General features: G+C 43.8%; 1 protein-coding gene across 1 annotated transcript in view; it reads left to right on the top strand.

The window, feature by feature from the left end:
- Nucleotides 1–459: 459 nt before the first annotated feature.
- Nucleotides 460–16,822, top strand: part of Tbc1d9 (TBC1 domain family member 9) — a 148,333-nt gene continuing 131,970 nt past the window's right edge. Inside the window, exon 1 of the mRNA XM_045131032.1 lies at nucleotides 460–675. Coding sequence (XP_044986967.1) covers nucleotides 546–675 — 130 coding nt within the window. The 5' untranslated portion in view covers nucleotides 460–545. The remainder of the gene's footprint in view (nucleotides 676–16,822) is intronic.

The following is a 16,822-nucleotide window of genomic DNA, read 5'->3' as shown; positions in this document are numbered from 1 at the left end:
GTCGTCCGCCCCTGGCTGGCACGGGCGTGGGGGGCCCGGGGGCACGACGCACGGTCCCCGAAGTCCGGCGTGGCCGCCGAGGTCATCGCCTCGCTGGGTCCCGAGCGTCCTTCCCCGGCGAGCCGGGACCCGGAGCATCCCCGGCGCGGTGACCTCGACTGGTCGGAGCATCTGGACACCCTCCCCCCCCCACACGCCGCCCCCCCCCCCCGGGAGCTCGAGTCCTGAGTCTCCCCCCCCACCAAACCCTGGCTCGGCCTTGACCACCCATCAGCCCGGAGACCCGGGGACCGAGAGCCGCGGCCGCGTCGGGGCGCGCTGCGAGGAGGAGCAGGAGGAGGAGGAGGATGCTCGCCGCGCCCGCGTCCCCGTCGTCCCCGCCTGCGTCCCCGGCCGCCCGCTCGGGGAGGGTCGCGGCCCGGACGCCGCGGGCTGCCGCCTGCTGAAGTGACCGGCCAGCGGCCCGGGGCGGCAGTGCGCGCTCGCCGGTGCGGGACCCGATCCTCGGGCTCCCTTTGTGCGTCCTCCCGCGAGCATCGGGGACCATGTGGGTGAACCCCGAGGAGGTGCTCTTGGCCAACGCGCTCTGGATCACCGAGAGGGCCAACCCTTACTTCATCCTGCAGCGGAGGAAGGGACACGCGGGCGACGGAGGTGGTGGCGGTGGACTGGCGGGTAAGGAAGGACCTCTTGGAGGGGTGGGGAGGTGCCCGGTCCCTGAGGACTCCGCCCGTGGCCTTGGCCGCGGGCAACCGAGACGCCGCCCGGTCCCCCAGGGGGGGGGGTTGGGCCACCCGCCCTTGGATGAGTGCGTGTGCGGTCGGGAGTCGGGAGTGATTTTCATACTGGATCAGTGACTCTCCGGACCGTGTCTGGAGATGAGGGTTTAGCATCCTGGGTGCCCCGTAAATGGGTGAGTCTAGACATGAGAGAGAGGGGTAGGAGAGTAATATTCCTTAAGTACTGTATGCGGTAATGCACACTCCCCCCCCCCCCATTAAAATTGTGCTGTGTGCATGGAGAAGAGAAATGGAGAACGGTTAATTTTCACTTCACGGTCTCTGTCGGTAATAGCAAGATCAGGTGCAAAATGCTCTTTTGTTTCCAAGGAAGCCGTCCGTAAGGATGTGGTCATTTCCTATGTCAGTTATGACCTACGAGAATGAATCAGGAAAATGGAATTCTTTTGTTGCACCGAATTAGACATGAGACAGGGCAAGTTTTCTAGTTCTGGCTATTGAACAAAAAGGGGTGAAAGAATTGGACCTAGTTTTCACTGTTACCTGTTCACCTGGTATGATGAAGAAAACTAACACAAGACATGGCATATCACTCAGTGTTGTGACCATAAACCCGAACACCCCGATTGTCATCTTAGAAAGCTCTTTTCTTTACTAACTAGCTGGTTTGCATAGTGAGTTTACAAATAATCCTGAACTTGTGCCATGCTAGTGAAATTTAATTCTCCCTGCTCTCTGTGACGTGAACAGAACTGGGAGTCCAAAAGTTAGCAACAGAAATCTGGCTTAGGAAGGACATTGCAGAAGAGATGACCTTTGACATCTTCATTTGAGATTAGCCGGTGTAGTTTGCATGCTAGGTGAATGTCGCTGTCACAGTGGCCGGCCATGACATAAATATACCTGATGTGGTGCGTATTCCATTGTGATTAGATTTATGAGCTCGTTTCCTCAGCTTTACGATTCAAGCGTCACATGGTAGCGAAGAAGACATTGGCAAATGTTTGGAAGATTTTACTAGTGCATCAGGCGGCATATAAGTAACATGGGTTTTTTTTTGACATTTTCATACATGTGTGTAATGTATTTTAGTAATATTCACCCACATTACTCTCTTGCCCCCTCCACTCCTGCTGATCCCGTTCAGCCGTCCTTCAGCTTTTATGTCTTTTGGGGATAGAGGGGTGAAGCAGAGTTCAGTTAGTTATGCTTACATGTGCACGGGAGAGGGGTTATTTTGTGATCTATTTATTTCTTTTGCACTTTTTAAAAACCATGCTAAGGAAAATCTGTAGAGTTCCAGACCCTGTTATGAAAATATTCACTGACTGATTAAACTGGACGCAGAACATTCCATATCATGTAGAAGTTGTCTAACTATAAACTTTAATGTTCAACTCACGTCTGTAATATTGGGATATCTCTAGATTGCCCTCCTTTAAGCCTAGGATAATAGATGGCAGATATTAAACATAATAAAAAGAACATTTTCGCTTTCTGGAATTAACCTTCTATACCAGCATCCACTGAGCGCTTATTTTCCCAGTTATTTGCACTACTGTGTGAAAGATTCTGGGTGGGAACCCTCTTTTTGTTTGCAACATTTATATGGTATCCTTAACGGATGGATGATCAGCACTCTGAGAGTTAACTGGGTATCTCATCCTATTTGAATCCAGTCATTGTTTCCAGGCAGATAGAATTCTAGCAAGAATGTTAAGTTGGGAGTTGTAAGTGTTATGATGTTATTTCTGGCACAATTGATTTTATCTTCATGAGAGCAAATACTCCTGCCGACAAAAAAAAGCTATTTTTCAACCCACGGCGGTAAAGTGTTTGGTCTCTCTCATACGCTGGTACCCCATCAAATTGTAGCAGGAACATTTTTGAAATCCTTGCAGCATGTCTGGTATGTCCCTAATGTGAGTTTGTGCATTAACTTGCTAAATCATTTACAAATGTTTGTTGGCAACTTCCAGAGGGCCGGCGTCGTGAACTTCAGTCTGGAAGACAGATGTTGAGGAAATAATCACAGAAACTAATGTTAAAAAAAAAAAAAAAAAGCTTAGGAAGATGGAGGCTGGGTTGGGTATGAGTCTGTTAAAAGGAAAGCAGAGGAGGACCATTGCCATCCCAGACCTGAAAAGCGAGATGATATTACTAGACTCCATGGATGTTGAAGAGGGCAGGGAGCTACCGCACAGCCCAGAGGAAGCAACCTTTCTTTAGAAACACAGGCCACGACAAGAAGGGTAGATGGGCCCATGTCCCTTTTGTCTCTTACCGGCCCCCGTTTCTGCCACTGCTGACCACTTACAGAGCCCAGCAAAAGCCAGCTGAACAGGGAGGCCTAGTGATATGGTCCCTTGGGGGTCAGCCATCCAGGGATGGACCTGGAAAGCAAGGAGTGAACAGAAAACGATGAATACAGGCCTCATCTTCATAGCACAGGAGAAAAAGAAAGTGGGGTTAGTTAGCGCAAGGGCTCTGAGGGTGGGGGACAGAGGAAACATCTCTGATAAAGTGACATTTGAGCTGAGGCCTCCTGAAGAAAGGAGAAGATGGGGGGCCGGAAACATGGCCCAGTGGTTAAAGGTGTTTGTTGTGCAAGCCTGCCCGTCAAAGTGTGAACCCCAGCAGCCACATGAAGTCAGACACAAAGTGGTCCACACATCTGTAATCCTAACGCACCTATAGCAGTGGGAAAGAGGAATCGGGAGAGCCTTGAAGCTCATTGGCCAGCCATTGTGGCCTTCCCTGCAGGAAAGCAAGAGAGACTGTCTCGGAATAAGGTGGGGGAGAGGACCATCACCCTGGATTTGTCCTCTGACCTCTACATGTGTGGAGTGGCATGTGTGCACCCATACACACACACACACACACATCACACACATCACACACATAAGTAATAAAAATATTAACAGAAAGAGAAGAGCTATGAGGACAGGGTGAAAGGACAGGTGTTGGATCCCACGGCTGGGGAATCTCTGGAAGACCTAGGACTTTAGTGTGATTGTCTGGACCTAGGAGCAGTGTCCTGACAGATAGAGAGAGAGAGCTGGCCAGGAGTGCTCCGTGGTGGGTCCTCACGGTACTTGGTAAGACCGTAGCACAGAAAGCCGTCCAAAATAATGGGCTGAAGGGAGGAAATTTGCCAAGTAAAAACAGTAAACTCTTGCATTCTCCACTGGAGACACGATGCATTGTTACTGATGCAATAGTTTCCTGCTGTATGTACATTTGTTTATTTGCAAGGAGAGAGAGAGAGAGAGAGAGAGAGAGAACGTGAGAGCCAGACAGAGAGAATGAGCACACCTGCCGCTGTAAACGAACTCCAGATATGTGTGACACTTTGTGCATCTGGCTCCGTGTAGGTACTGGGAAATCAAAACCCAGGTCATTAGACTGCAGGCAAAAGCCTTGACTGCTGAGCCATCTGTCTGTTGTACATACATTTGAATTACCCACTTATCCCTCTTTTACAGAGATTTGGTATGATTTTGTTCTCATGAAGGTTGTATCAATTTTAAAGGGGATTTTGTATAGAAAAGTGCACAAAATGAGGTGCAGAGGTCAAGGATTTAGCACAGTGAACACTTTGTAAACAATACCAAGATGAAAGACTAGAAAAGTGAGCCGGGAGACAGTTCAGTGGGTGAAGTGTTTGCCTTGCAGACATGACAACCTCGGCTGTTTGTCCTCAGCATCTGTCACCCATGCGCCTGTAATCTCAGCTCGGGGGGAGTGGAGACAGGAGGATCTCTGGAGGTCTCGGGCTAGCCAGGCTAGTCTAATGGATGGCCTAGCTCCAAGTCGTTGAGAGATCCTGTCTCCAAAGGAAGTGGATGGTCTTACCTTCTGCCTTCTCATGCACGTGGCCGTATATGCACCTGTATCCCACACATACACAAACGTGCAAACATACACACGCACCACCACCACCACGACGCATGAAAACACCAAAAAAGTTAGAAAATCATCAATGTCTCTTCTGACCCCAAACACAACTCTCATTTTCACAGCCTGTTGTTGTTTCGTAAACACTTTGCTTTTCTTACAGTTTTTCCAACAAAGACCATGTCCCACAGTATATTTTGGTTCCATGGATTTTTTTTGTGTGTGTGTGTGTTTGTGTCACGCATGAATGTTGCTGCGTGTGACTCTGGTTAACTCTCTCTTAGATTGTTGTGAGAGTGTGCCATATCGATGCACTGTTTATCTGCTGGATGCTTGCTGGGAAAGTGAACATACCCTTGCGGTGCTGTGGACGATGCGTCATTTCCGTAGTGGAATTCTCTTGGGCCCCACATCCTGGAGAAGAATCGCTAGCTTACTGGATATATTTATTGCTGCTCCGGTAGACAATACCAAGCTGTTTGCGGAGCTCTTGAAGCAGTATATTCCCACCAGGAGTATGTGACAGTTTCTTCCTTTTCCCCATTCTCTCTCTCTCTCTCTTTTTGTTTGTTTTTCAAGGTAGGGTCTCACTGTAGCTCAGGCTGACCTGGAATTCACTATGTAGTCTCAGGGTGTCCTTGAACTCATGGTGATCATCCTATCTCTACATCCCAAGTGCTGGGATTAAAGGTGTGCACCACCACATCCAGCCCTCCCATTCTCTTTTTCAACTTTTATTTATTTCTGCATGTGTGTGTGCACACACGCATGTGCACCGGGGTCTCTTGTTGAGTTACTTGAATGCTGGGTAATCGAACCTGGGCCTCCAGGGTCTACAAGCAATTGCTTTTAAGTACTGAACCTTCTCTTTGGTTCTTTTGGTTGTCCACTCAGTTGCATAATGAGGGAACGGAGGGTTTTAATTTCAGTATCTTTTCCTTAGAGTTAGGATTTTTTTTTGTGTGTGTGTGTGTGTGGGGTGTGTCTTGGCCCTTAGATAGCCTTTTCACATAAAAATCATAAAAATACCTGTCTGCATTATCTTCCAGAAACTTCACAGTTTTTCACTTCTAACTTTACACCTAATACATATTGGAATTAATTTTTGCATATTATATAAGGTAGGGTCAACTTTTGTTTTTAAAAAATTGTGAACAGGGCTAGAAGGCTGGCTTAGCAGTTAAAGCATTTGCCTGCAAAGCCAAAGGACCCAGGTTCGATTCCCCAGAACCCACATTAGCCAGATACACAAGATGGCACATGCATCTGGAGTTTGTTTGCAGTGGCTGGAGGCCCTGGCACGCCCATTTTTTTTTTTCTCTCTCTCTCCCTCTTTCTCTCTGTCAAATAAATAAATAAAAATTTTAAAAAAAGAAAAAAATTGTGAACATTCATTTAATCTAATATAATTTGTTTAAAAAAAAAAAAAACATTGTATTCCTACTGTTCTGTGGGTCTGCCCTTTATGATGCAAGTGTTCCAATGTGTGGGGGCTGCTTTCAGCCCTGTGATCTATTTCCCTTGTTAGTATGTGGCTGCATCAGTGCTCCCCTGTAGTGATGTCCTGAATTTATATCCGGCACATCGGGTGGATCTTGTTTCTTTGTCTCCTTTGTGCTTTAGGAGTTTCTTACCTGTTCTTTACTTTTACACTCATGTCCTGTTTCACAATCAACTGCTTTAACTTCCACCCACAGAAACAGTGGCCACAACCAAGACTAAAACTGGTGGAATTTGGGTTGAGATTTATTTTTGAACCTGTAAGTAAATTTTGGGGAAATTGTTTTTGTTGTTCCGAGTCGACCAGTCCATGAACATGGTATACTCATTTACTTAAATTCTGTAAAATTTCTTTAAATAATGTCTCACAGTTTTCTGTGCAGAGGTCTTAACATCATGCTGGATTTATTCTTAGATATTTAATATTTTCATTCTGCTGAATATCAATATCTTTTAAAATATTCACTTAGAATTTTTTTATAATTCATTTGTTGGGATGTAGAAATACATACTATTTTTTTTTTTGCTTCAATAGTGATCATGCATTCAGATGTATCCAGGTTAAGAAATTCATTTTGGTAATTTTTCTTTTCTTTTTTGTTTTTAGGAGGTAGGGTCTCACTCTAGCCCAGGCTGACCTGGAATTCACTACGTAGTCTCAGGGTGGCCTTGAACTCATGGCAATCCTCCTACCTCTGCCTCCCAAGTGCTGGGATTAAAGGCATGTGCCACCACACCTGGCAGTTTGGGTAATTTTTTTTTTTACATTATTTTGTATTGTCCACACACATGACTGCAGTGTCTGATAATACTAAGTTTAAGTTTTAAAACACATTCCTTGTCTTTTTTCAAATGCTAAGACCTTGTGTGCAACCATGAATGAAGTATTAATAGTATATACTTGAAAGACATTCAATATCTGTTCATTACTATGATATTTTGTAGTTGTTTTTTCATTCTAAAGAATTGTTATCCATAATTTGCCATAGATGTTTGGCTACATGGATGCTGAATTTTTAAAAAAAATTACCCTCCATGTTGATTATGGTGTGATCATTGTCTTTTATTTGCTTATGTGTGACTTTTTAAAAATATTTTTCATTTTTATTTATTTATTTGATGGAGAGAGAGAGAGAGAATAAGAATGAATGGGGGCACCAGGGCCTTCAGCCACTGCAAACAAACTCCAGATGCATGTGCCACCTTGTGCATGTGGCTTACATGGATCCTGGAGAAGTCAACCTGAGTCATTTGGCTTTGCAGTCAAGTGCCTTAACTGCTAAGCCATTCCTCCAGCCCTCATGTGGTGACTTTTGTTAACTGATTTTTGTGTTCAGCCAAACTTGCATATATAAAATAATTCAATGTGGCTATGATGCTGTCCTTTATACATTTATTTATTTGTTAATGTCATTTTCTAATTTTTTTATTTAGGATTTTTATATCCTTATACATTGGCCTATAACTTTTTAAAATAATATCTTTGTCAAATTAAAAAAAAATACTTATTTGAGAAAGAAAGAAGCAAATAGAAAGAAAATGGATGTCCCAGGGCCTGCAGCTGCTGTAAGCAAACTCAGATGCATGCGCCACCTTGTGCATCTGGCTTATGTGGGTATTGGGGAATCGAACTGGGATCCTTAGGCTTCACAAACAAGTGCTTTAACCACTAAGCCATTTCACATGCTTGTCAAATTTTAATACCAAAGTTATGTTGCCCTTAAGAAATATGCTGGGGTATCCATACTCTTCTATTTTTTTTTTTTTTTGGAAGATTTTGTGTGTTACAAGTATTTTCTCTCAAATGCTTGGTAGAATTCATCAATAAGATTGATTGATCTTGAAATTTCCTATATAGTGGTATTTTAAATTATGGATTACATTTTGACTAAAATGTAGAATGGTACTATTTAGACTTTTTAAAAACATGTACTTTGTTAGAAAATTTTATATTTCTAAGGTGTAGTCTCATATCTTAAATGTTATATATAGAAATGCCACCTTTTCATTCCTGATATTATCTGTACCTTTCCTTTCATAGTTAGTCTTTCTAGGAATTTATTATTTTTATTTTATGTCCTTTTTAAAAAAGACTCCTGGTATTCTTTATTTTATTTTATTTTATTTATTTATTTGAGATAGAGAGGTAGACAGGGAGAGAGAATGGGTGCACCAGGGCCTCTAACTGCTGCAGATGAACTCCAGATGCACGTGCCACCTTGTATGTCTGGCTTATGTGAGTACTGGGAAAATTGAACCTGGATCCTTAGGTTTTTCAGGCAAGCGCCTTAAACACATACATATACACACACATGTTAGGTTAGGTCTTTAGTTTTTTGAAGTAAGGTTTCACTGTAGCCCAGGCTGACCTGGAATTCACTCTGTAGTCTCAGGGTGGCCTTGAACTCATAGCGATGATCCTTCTACCTCTGCCTCCCAAGTGCTGGGATTAAAGGTGTGAGCCACCAGGCCCCGCTCTTATGTCCTTTTTTTGTTTTGTTTAAAGAATCAGCCCCTGGTCCTATTGATGTTCTCTGCTGAGTACTCATTTTCTCTCTCATTAATTCCTGCTCATGCGTTACTCTTTCCTTTGCTTTATTTTCTTTGGATATAAACTTTTTTTTTTTGGCCTCTTTCCATTTTGCTTTATTAGTTGATTATCAGCCTTGTAGGTTTTTTGGTTAATATTTTAGGACTATGAATTTCTGTCTAAACATGGCTATCTTCTTCTTTTTTTTTTTTTTTTTTTTTTTTTTTTTTTTTGAAGTAGGGTCTCACTCTAGCCCAAGCTGACCTGGAATTCATTATGTAGTCTCAGGGTGGCCTCGAACTCACGGTGATCCTCCTACCTCTGCCTCCCGAGTGCTGGGCTTAAAAGCGTGCGCCATCACGCTCGGCTTTAAACATGGCTATCTTCATTCCATAGCTAAATTTTAATATGCAGTGTTAGAGAAGAGAGAGTACGGAGAGCCCCTGCCCGTGAGAAGGCAGGAGAGAGGTAGAGGCAAATTTGGGTCCTTTATAGGTTCTGAATGGGGGCTAAGCTAACCAGTCCTGGCACCAGGTTTTGAGGACTGAGCTAATCAACCATACTGCCTGGTTTAGGTTTGAGAGAGAGTCCTTATATTTTAATTCTCCATTTGCTAAAGGTTCTCTTAGATTTTGCATATGCACTTCATTGTTCTTTTAGAAGAAATAACGTAAAACGAAATTGACACGTTACAGTATATTGTTAATTTGCACATTTATTTTTATTTTTTGCCTGGTAATTTTTGGACTTAGAGTCTTAATGTGTAGCACAGGCTGGTGATGTTTAGGTCTGTTCAGCCCCTGAGTGCTGGGATTACATTTGTACACCTGGCTTAATAGGCACTTATTGTTTTAAATCTCTTCTTGTATAGGAAAGGCCCATGGAATACAGTAACTAATTTATTCCCAGCCTCAACCTCTATGTGGTTGTTTCAACATATTTTAATTTTTGCCATATTTTCAACCCAAGAACATAAAATTATCATTACTTTTAAAAGTTGACAGTTTGTTCGATTTCTTCACATTTACTATTTTCCCTGTGTGTTCTTCTATCTCTGATCTTTCTTCTGGAATCGTTTTTCTACTGCCTAAAAAATAAAACCTTTAATGAGAACCTTCTGATAATACATTTCTGGGTGCTCTTATGTCTGAGAACATGGTCATTTTGCTTTCATCTTGAAGGGTATTTTGTGCTAAGTAGTCTGCAGACAATACTTTGTAAGTGTGATAAAGTTAGTCTCTCTTTGTCTTTGGAATTACATTGTTTCTTTTGAAAATTAATTATTACTCTGTAGCCTTGCTCCTTTGTGGGCCCTAAGTCTTTGGTTTTTTTTTTTTTTTCTCAAATGCTTTTAAGATTTTCTTTTTGAGTTGGTTTTGTGTTATTTTATTGTGATCAAGACATTTGTGTATGGGGCCAGAGAGATGGCTTAGTGGTTAAGGGACTTGCCTATGAAGCATAAGGACCCAGGTTCAATTCCCCAGGTGCCAGATGCACAGGGTGGTGCATTTGTCTGGAGTTTGTTTGCAGTGACTAGAGGCCTTGGCCCCTATCTGCCCCCTCCCTCTGTCGCTTAAAGAAATAAAATAGTGTGTGTTTGTGCACGTGTTAAATTGTTTGTGACTAGTATAATATCTTTGACCTGTCTTTCACTGTTTTTCGTAAACATTTTGTCCACTATTTATATGTATTGCTCCCCCTTGTCCATCTCTCCCTGGGCACTCAAATTACCTGTATGTTTGACCTTTTAGTTTCCTCTGAAGCATAGCTTTAGCCCATCCAGGAATATTACTACTTGCACCAAATGAAGGAAACTTTCCTTTGATAACTAGTCAGAGGTCTCCCACAGCAAGAAGAAAGAAAGAAGCAAGGTTGTTAACGCCCTGGCTGGTTCACAAGTGCTGACCTGCAGGGAAAGGGCTCTCATCTTGCAAATTTGTACTGTTAGCAAAGTTGAGACTTTAAGGATCACTTAGCTGTGAATGCTTCTCCCCACATATATGCCGTTAACATTTATCTTAGTTCCTAACGGATCTAAGTGATTTCACAATGTCTGTGTGCGGTAGTCTATTGCTGTGCGATAGTTAGCTCACTTTTATACTTAGCTTACTTTTATAGTGGGGTCTGGAGAGATGGCTCAGAGGGTAAGGTGCTTGCTGTGCAAACAAGGGGAACTGAGTTTGGATCTCCTGCACCCATGGGGAATGCCTAACAGGTGACAAGCACCTTGAATCCAGTGCTGGGGAAGCACAGACAGGGATTAGGCTCCTCTACCAGAAGAGTGAGCTCCAGGTTCAGTGAGAGGCCCTGCCTCAAAGAAGAAGGTGAAGAAAAGCTGAGGAAGGCACTTGATGTCAACTTCTGGCCTCTACATGCACACCTGAGCACTTGCATTTGCATGCCATATGATATCTCTCTCTCTCTCTCTCTCTCTCTCTCTCTAATGAGCAAATGTAATAAGCAAAAACTATTTACCAAAAATAAATATCATTCATTTAGTTTGTGAATTTTCCCCCGCTTTCTGTTATCAGCTTCCAGAGGACCTTGTCCACAAAATGCTTTAGTCACTTTTATTAATCTCTCTTGAGGTATTGCCTTGCTAAAGTGAGTCCGTACGAATGAATGTGTATTATTTTCAAAGAATTTGAAATGACATTGGCTATCTTCTGAGTGTTTGTAACCTGATCTCAAAAGCGAGGCAAGAGACAAACAGCTCCAAGCTTCCTGCGGTTATACATGATGGGCTGGAGCGGTTGCAGCTTTGCTTCTTCCAGACACGGTGGGTACTGTCATGGTCAGCCATCGGCAGGTACAGAAAGGATCCACTGTGTAAGGAGGTCAGCTTGTGAAATGTGGCAGGGTGCCCTGGCCTCCCCACAGAAGCCTGTTGGCTGTTGCCTACACATCAGGGAGAAGCACCCAGGAAGCTTATAACCTCGATGGCTGTGGTGGGTACCATGGTGAGTTCTGGGTCTCGAGAATAAAGCCCAGGTGTTTATGGCACAACGGAGGCTAAAGGATGTCAGAGAAACATTAGATTGCTTCTTTGTGTTCTTGACCTGCCTTTTCTGTATGATGGCAGACATCAGACACCTGAGTTCACATCCCAGAGTTCAAATCCCGGCTGCCCCTCCTGCCACACGTGCTCTTTGTGACCTTCTGCGGAGGCCATGCAGCTCACTCGTCTGTCAGCACCTGCTGTAAAGAGCCTCTGTGATACACTCTACAAAATACAGGAAGCATGAAAAAGCATTCCTATGCATGCAATCCAGCTGTATAGCTGTGTGTGTGTATGCATACACACACACACACACACACACACACACACACACACATACACACACACATACATATATATATATCTCGAAGTCAGTGTGCCTGCGCGCCTGCTGTGTCCCTCCTCAAAATAGCCAGGCATGTGAATCAGCCCGATGCCCATCAGCAGATGACCAGATAAAGAAAACATGACCCATAGATACAATGGAATAGTATTTGGTTACAAAGGAGAGCTATCGTATCATTGCAGGACATGTCAAGAGGTCATATGCTAAGCAAAATAAGTCAGATGGGGCTGGAGAGATGGCTTAGCGGTTAAACGCTTGCCTGTGAAGCCTAAGGACCCCAGTTCGAGGTTCGGTTCCCCAGGTCCCACGTTAGCCAGATGCACAAGGGGGCGCACGCGTCTGGAGTTCGTTTGCAGAGGCTGGAAGCCCTGGCGCGCCCATTCTCTCTCTCCCTCTATCTGTCTTTCTCTCTGTCTGTCACTCTCAAATAAATAAATAATTAAAAAAAATAAGTCAGATGCAGAAAGACACATGCTGCATATGTTCTCTCACACGTGGAAGCTGGAATGATTATTCAAACAGAGGAACTAAAAGAAGGCAAGGGAAAACTAAAATGAGAAAAGAGAGGGCTGGAGAGATGGCTAAGTGGTTAAGTGCTTGCCTGTGAAGCCTAAGGATCCCGGTTCGAGGCTTGATTCCCCAGGACCCATGTTAGCCAGATGCACAAGGGGGAGCATGCATCTGGAGTTCATTTACAGTGGCTGGAAGCCCTGGTGCGCCCATTCTGTCTTTCTCTCTCTCTGCTTCTTTCTCTCTCTATTGTGCTCAAATAAATAAAAATGAACAAATTTTTTAAAAAATGAGAAAAGAGGACCAGATGTGGGAGAGAAAGGAAAGTACAAGAGAGAATAAAGTGGGCATAACCAAAATCCAACGTATGAATATGCTGCAGAGAAGCCCATCCACACGCACAGTGAAGACGCGTTGGCAACTGTAACCAGGGACTGAGAAGAGAGCTCTGGCAATACAGAACTTGCCTCGCAAGCTTGAAGCCCAGAGTTTGATCCCCAGAAACCATGTAAAACTCCAGGCATGGTGGTGTGTGCTTGCAGTCCCTAAACTGGGGAAGGAGACAGGTGGGGATCCCTAGGTCTCAGTAATCAGCCATTATAGCCCAATTGGTGAGCTCTAAGACAACAAGAAATGCTCTGTCTCAAAAAAGGTATGGATGGAGCTTGAAAACAAAACCTGAGATTATCCGATGACCCCCACACGTGTGCATGCACATGTATGTGTACCTCCCACTTGTAGTTGTACACACATGAACACACACACTCAAATGGTTTTACAAATTAAAGAATTAAAAATATTTTTTTTCGAGGTAGGGTCTCACTCTGGTCCAGGCTGACCTGGAATTCACTATGTAGTCTCAGGGTGGCCTCAAACTCTCGGGGATCCTCCTACCTCTGCCTCCCAAGTGCTGGGATTAAAGGCGTGCGCCACCACGCCCGGCTGAAATAACTTTTCAAAAGAGCATTTCACTGTTAACAGCCCTGTTATCTTCCTCCCCTGGTTGGTATTCTCTTATAGCTATTAGGTACTTGGCTATAATTTATACCAATGAGTATGTGACTGAGAAGTTCTGCAGCTTACAGAGATAGTATATTTATTTCACAAAGGGTCTTGTTAAAGCTGATGGATATAGGTCTGATTTTCCTGCAGCTTAACAAAGTGTAAATTGTTTCTGTGGTTTGTTCTTTTTTTAATATTTATTTATTTGGGGAGGGGGCGAGATAGAGAATGCACATGGTAGAGCCTCTAGTCACAGCAAACTCTAGACATGTGCCATCTTGTGCGTCTGGCTTACGTGAACACCCGGGAAATCGATCCTGGGTCCTTAGGCTTAACCGCTAAGTCATCTCTCCAGCCCCCTCCCCCTTTAAATATCTTATTTAGTTTGTTTTGTTTTCGCTCCCTCCTCTTTCTTCCCATTCTTCTCTTCCTTTCCTTCCTTCCTCCCTTCCCGTCCCTCCTCCTGTTCTCTCAGTGTCCATTTTTCAAGCTCTCCCTTCTCCTGTCTTTTTTCTCTTTTCTTCCCTTTCTCTTCTTTTGCTTCCTCTTCCCATACAAAAGGGTTCAGCGGCAAACTGGGGGCCACCAGGAAAGGACTGTGTGAGACAGACACTTTCTCTCTCTCTCTCTCTCTCTCCCTCTCTCTCTCTCTCCTTCCCTCTCCCCTCCCTCCCTCTCTGCTCTCTCTGCGCATATGGGTGTACAGTTACATTCCAGAAACAAGATTTTCAAACCTCGTCCAGTTAGTTAAAAGCGGGAACTGAAAAAGTCCCTAACCCACGTTCCCCTTGTCTGCTGTCAGATCGGATGTGTGCTCTGTAGTGCTCAGAGAGGCCAGCCAGGTTTTCTTAAGTGGTCTGCAATTGCCTGAAGCCTCCAGTTTGCTTCAAATGACATTCCACAGTTTTGCTGTTAGGTTATTTTCACATCTTTTCAGTGAGTGCTAGATTGTAAATTTCCAGGCAAGCGATGGTTTCATTCAAGAGAACTGCTACCCCCCCCCCCCCACCTGCCCGGCTTGCTCTCCCTTGGGTTCCTACGCTCTCTTTTTCAGAAGGCAGACAGAGGCTAGCTTCATAGCCACAAAACCTCTTATTTTTTTTCTGTTAGAATAGAAGGGAGCCAGAGTGTAGGGGTGAGAGCATTCTGGGCCCACTCAAATGAGAGAAAGAGGGACACAGGTTTTATGGTGTTTCCCCGGTGGGTTGGGAGCCTTAGCCTTCCCTCCCTGATCTTAGCACCACTCCTCATCATGATGTTAAATCCCCGACTTGAGGTGTGAAGTTTGCTATTATAAGGTAAAGATTAGCATAGTCCATCTGTGAACGTGCACGGCCCTGATTGTGCAGAGCTGACGTTGGAGCCAGGTATGTTAATTAAATGTCACAGTGCATTGGCACCGGGAGGCTAAACTTTCAAAGCCATTGTTAGATTAATCATTTACTTTCACTGCAGACTTGTTTTTGTTCCTTATGCCTTTCCAGGCAGCCTTGTTGATCACATAGTTTTTCAAAAAAACTTCTTTATGTGTTTTTTTTTTTTTTTTTTTTTTTTTTTTTGCCTCTCATCATTTGCTGACCTTGTTAGCTGGGCCATGGAAGGTAGGTTCTCCTAAGTGTACAGAGCAGCTTGTGAGGAACTTGCACTTGGATGAAAACAACTCTTCTACTTTCCCTTAGAGGGCAAGGAGCCCAGGGCTAAGTGAAATCCCTGAAGTGACTGACTTGGGAAATGTCACCCGTCTCTGTCCATTCTTCTCAGGCTTACTGGGCAGGTGTTTGCTAGAAAGACGGTCAAGCAGGATGTTCTGGACTTGATCTCTGTTCACTCTTCAAACAAGGAAGGCAAACTCTGCTTCTCTGGGGCTGTTTCCTTCTAGATTAGGTGACTGGAACCTTCAGCCTTGCCTGTTTCTAAACCTTTGCTTCTCCAACTTCTGAGTGCTGGGTTTACAGGGCCTCGCTTCCACGCCCGGCCTTAACACTTTTCCATACAGGAAAGTATACATATCAGTGGTCTGAGTGAATTTTTAAAATATTTTATTTTTATTTCTTTTTGAGAGAGAGTACGTATGTGCCAAGGCCTTTAGCCACTGCAAACAAACTCCTGATGTATGTGCTACCATGTGCATCTGGCTTACGTGGGTTCTGAGGAATCGAACCTGAGTCCCCCAGGCTTCTCGGGCAAGTGTTTTAACTGCTAAGCCACCTCTCCTGTGCCACAAATGATTTTTCTAAAATGTATGTGTCTGTACACGTGTGCGTTGCATGTTGATGCCCAGGAAAACCTTAAGTATCATTAAGTATCATCAGGAATGCAGTCCGCCTTTGGTGTTTGAGACATGGTCTCTTATTACCCTGATTGGTACTAAGTAGACTGGCTGGGCCTCAAGTCCCAAGGACCTCCTACTCTCTGCCTCCCCAGTGCTGGGAGTACAAGCATGCACCGCCATGCTCAGCATTTTTACATGGGTTCTGGGGCATTAAATTAAAGCCCTTAATTTCATGGAAGACTCGTTACCAACAGAGCTATCTCCCCAGCCCTCAATGAGTTTTTGAACCTTTGTATTAACCTAGTAAATAAGATAACCTTTAAGAAAAATAAATAGATAGGACTTAATAAACATACATGTGGGCTATGTAATTGGCACATAAAAAGAAGAAATCATTCATAGACTTCTTTTCAATCACATTTTCTCCCATTCCCTTATCTATGGCTGTAATGAAAAATATAAAATACATTGTTTCTATGGTCATGTTTATGCTAAATTTTCAAACCAATGTAGACTATTGCTAAGTTTTAAAACATTGATGTTGTTCTTTCATTAATACATGATTTTATAGTTTAAAAAATTTTAAAGCTAACAATTAGTATATAGGAGCATAATCGTATAGGAGCTAACATCTGCAGACAGCCTTCCTATATACACTAATTTTTATTGTTTTTTTATTTTTGAGGTAAGGTCTCACTGTAGCCCATACTGACCTGGAATTCACTCTGCAGTCTCAGGCTGGCCTCGAACTCACAGTGCTCTTCCAACGTCAGCTTTCCAAGTGCTGGGACTAAAGGCATGTGCCACCACACCTGGCAGAGAGAGGGAGAGAATGGGTGCACCAGGGCCTCCAGCCACTGCAAACAAACTCCAGATGCATTCTCCACTTAGTGCAGCTGGCTTTAAATGGGTATTGGGAATTGAATTCAGATTGTTAGGCTTTACAGGCAAGCGCCTTGACTGCTGAGTGAACTCTCCAGCCCCAAATTTGGTTTCTATAACAGCTGTATAAATGAGATAAGATTCT

Source organism: Jaculus jaculus, chromosome 12, assembly GCF_020740685.1.
Source record: "Jaculus jaculus isolate mJacJac1 chromosome 12, mJacJac1.mat.Y.cur, whole genome shotgun sequence".
Lineage (NCBI taxonomy): Eukaryota > Metazoa > Chordata > Mammalia > Rodentia > Dipodidae > Jaculus > Jaculus jaculus.
The sequence above is the reverse complement of the archived record's forward strand: the minus strand, read 5'-3'. Positions and strand labels throughout refer to the sequence as shown.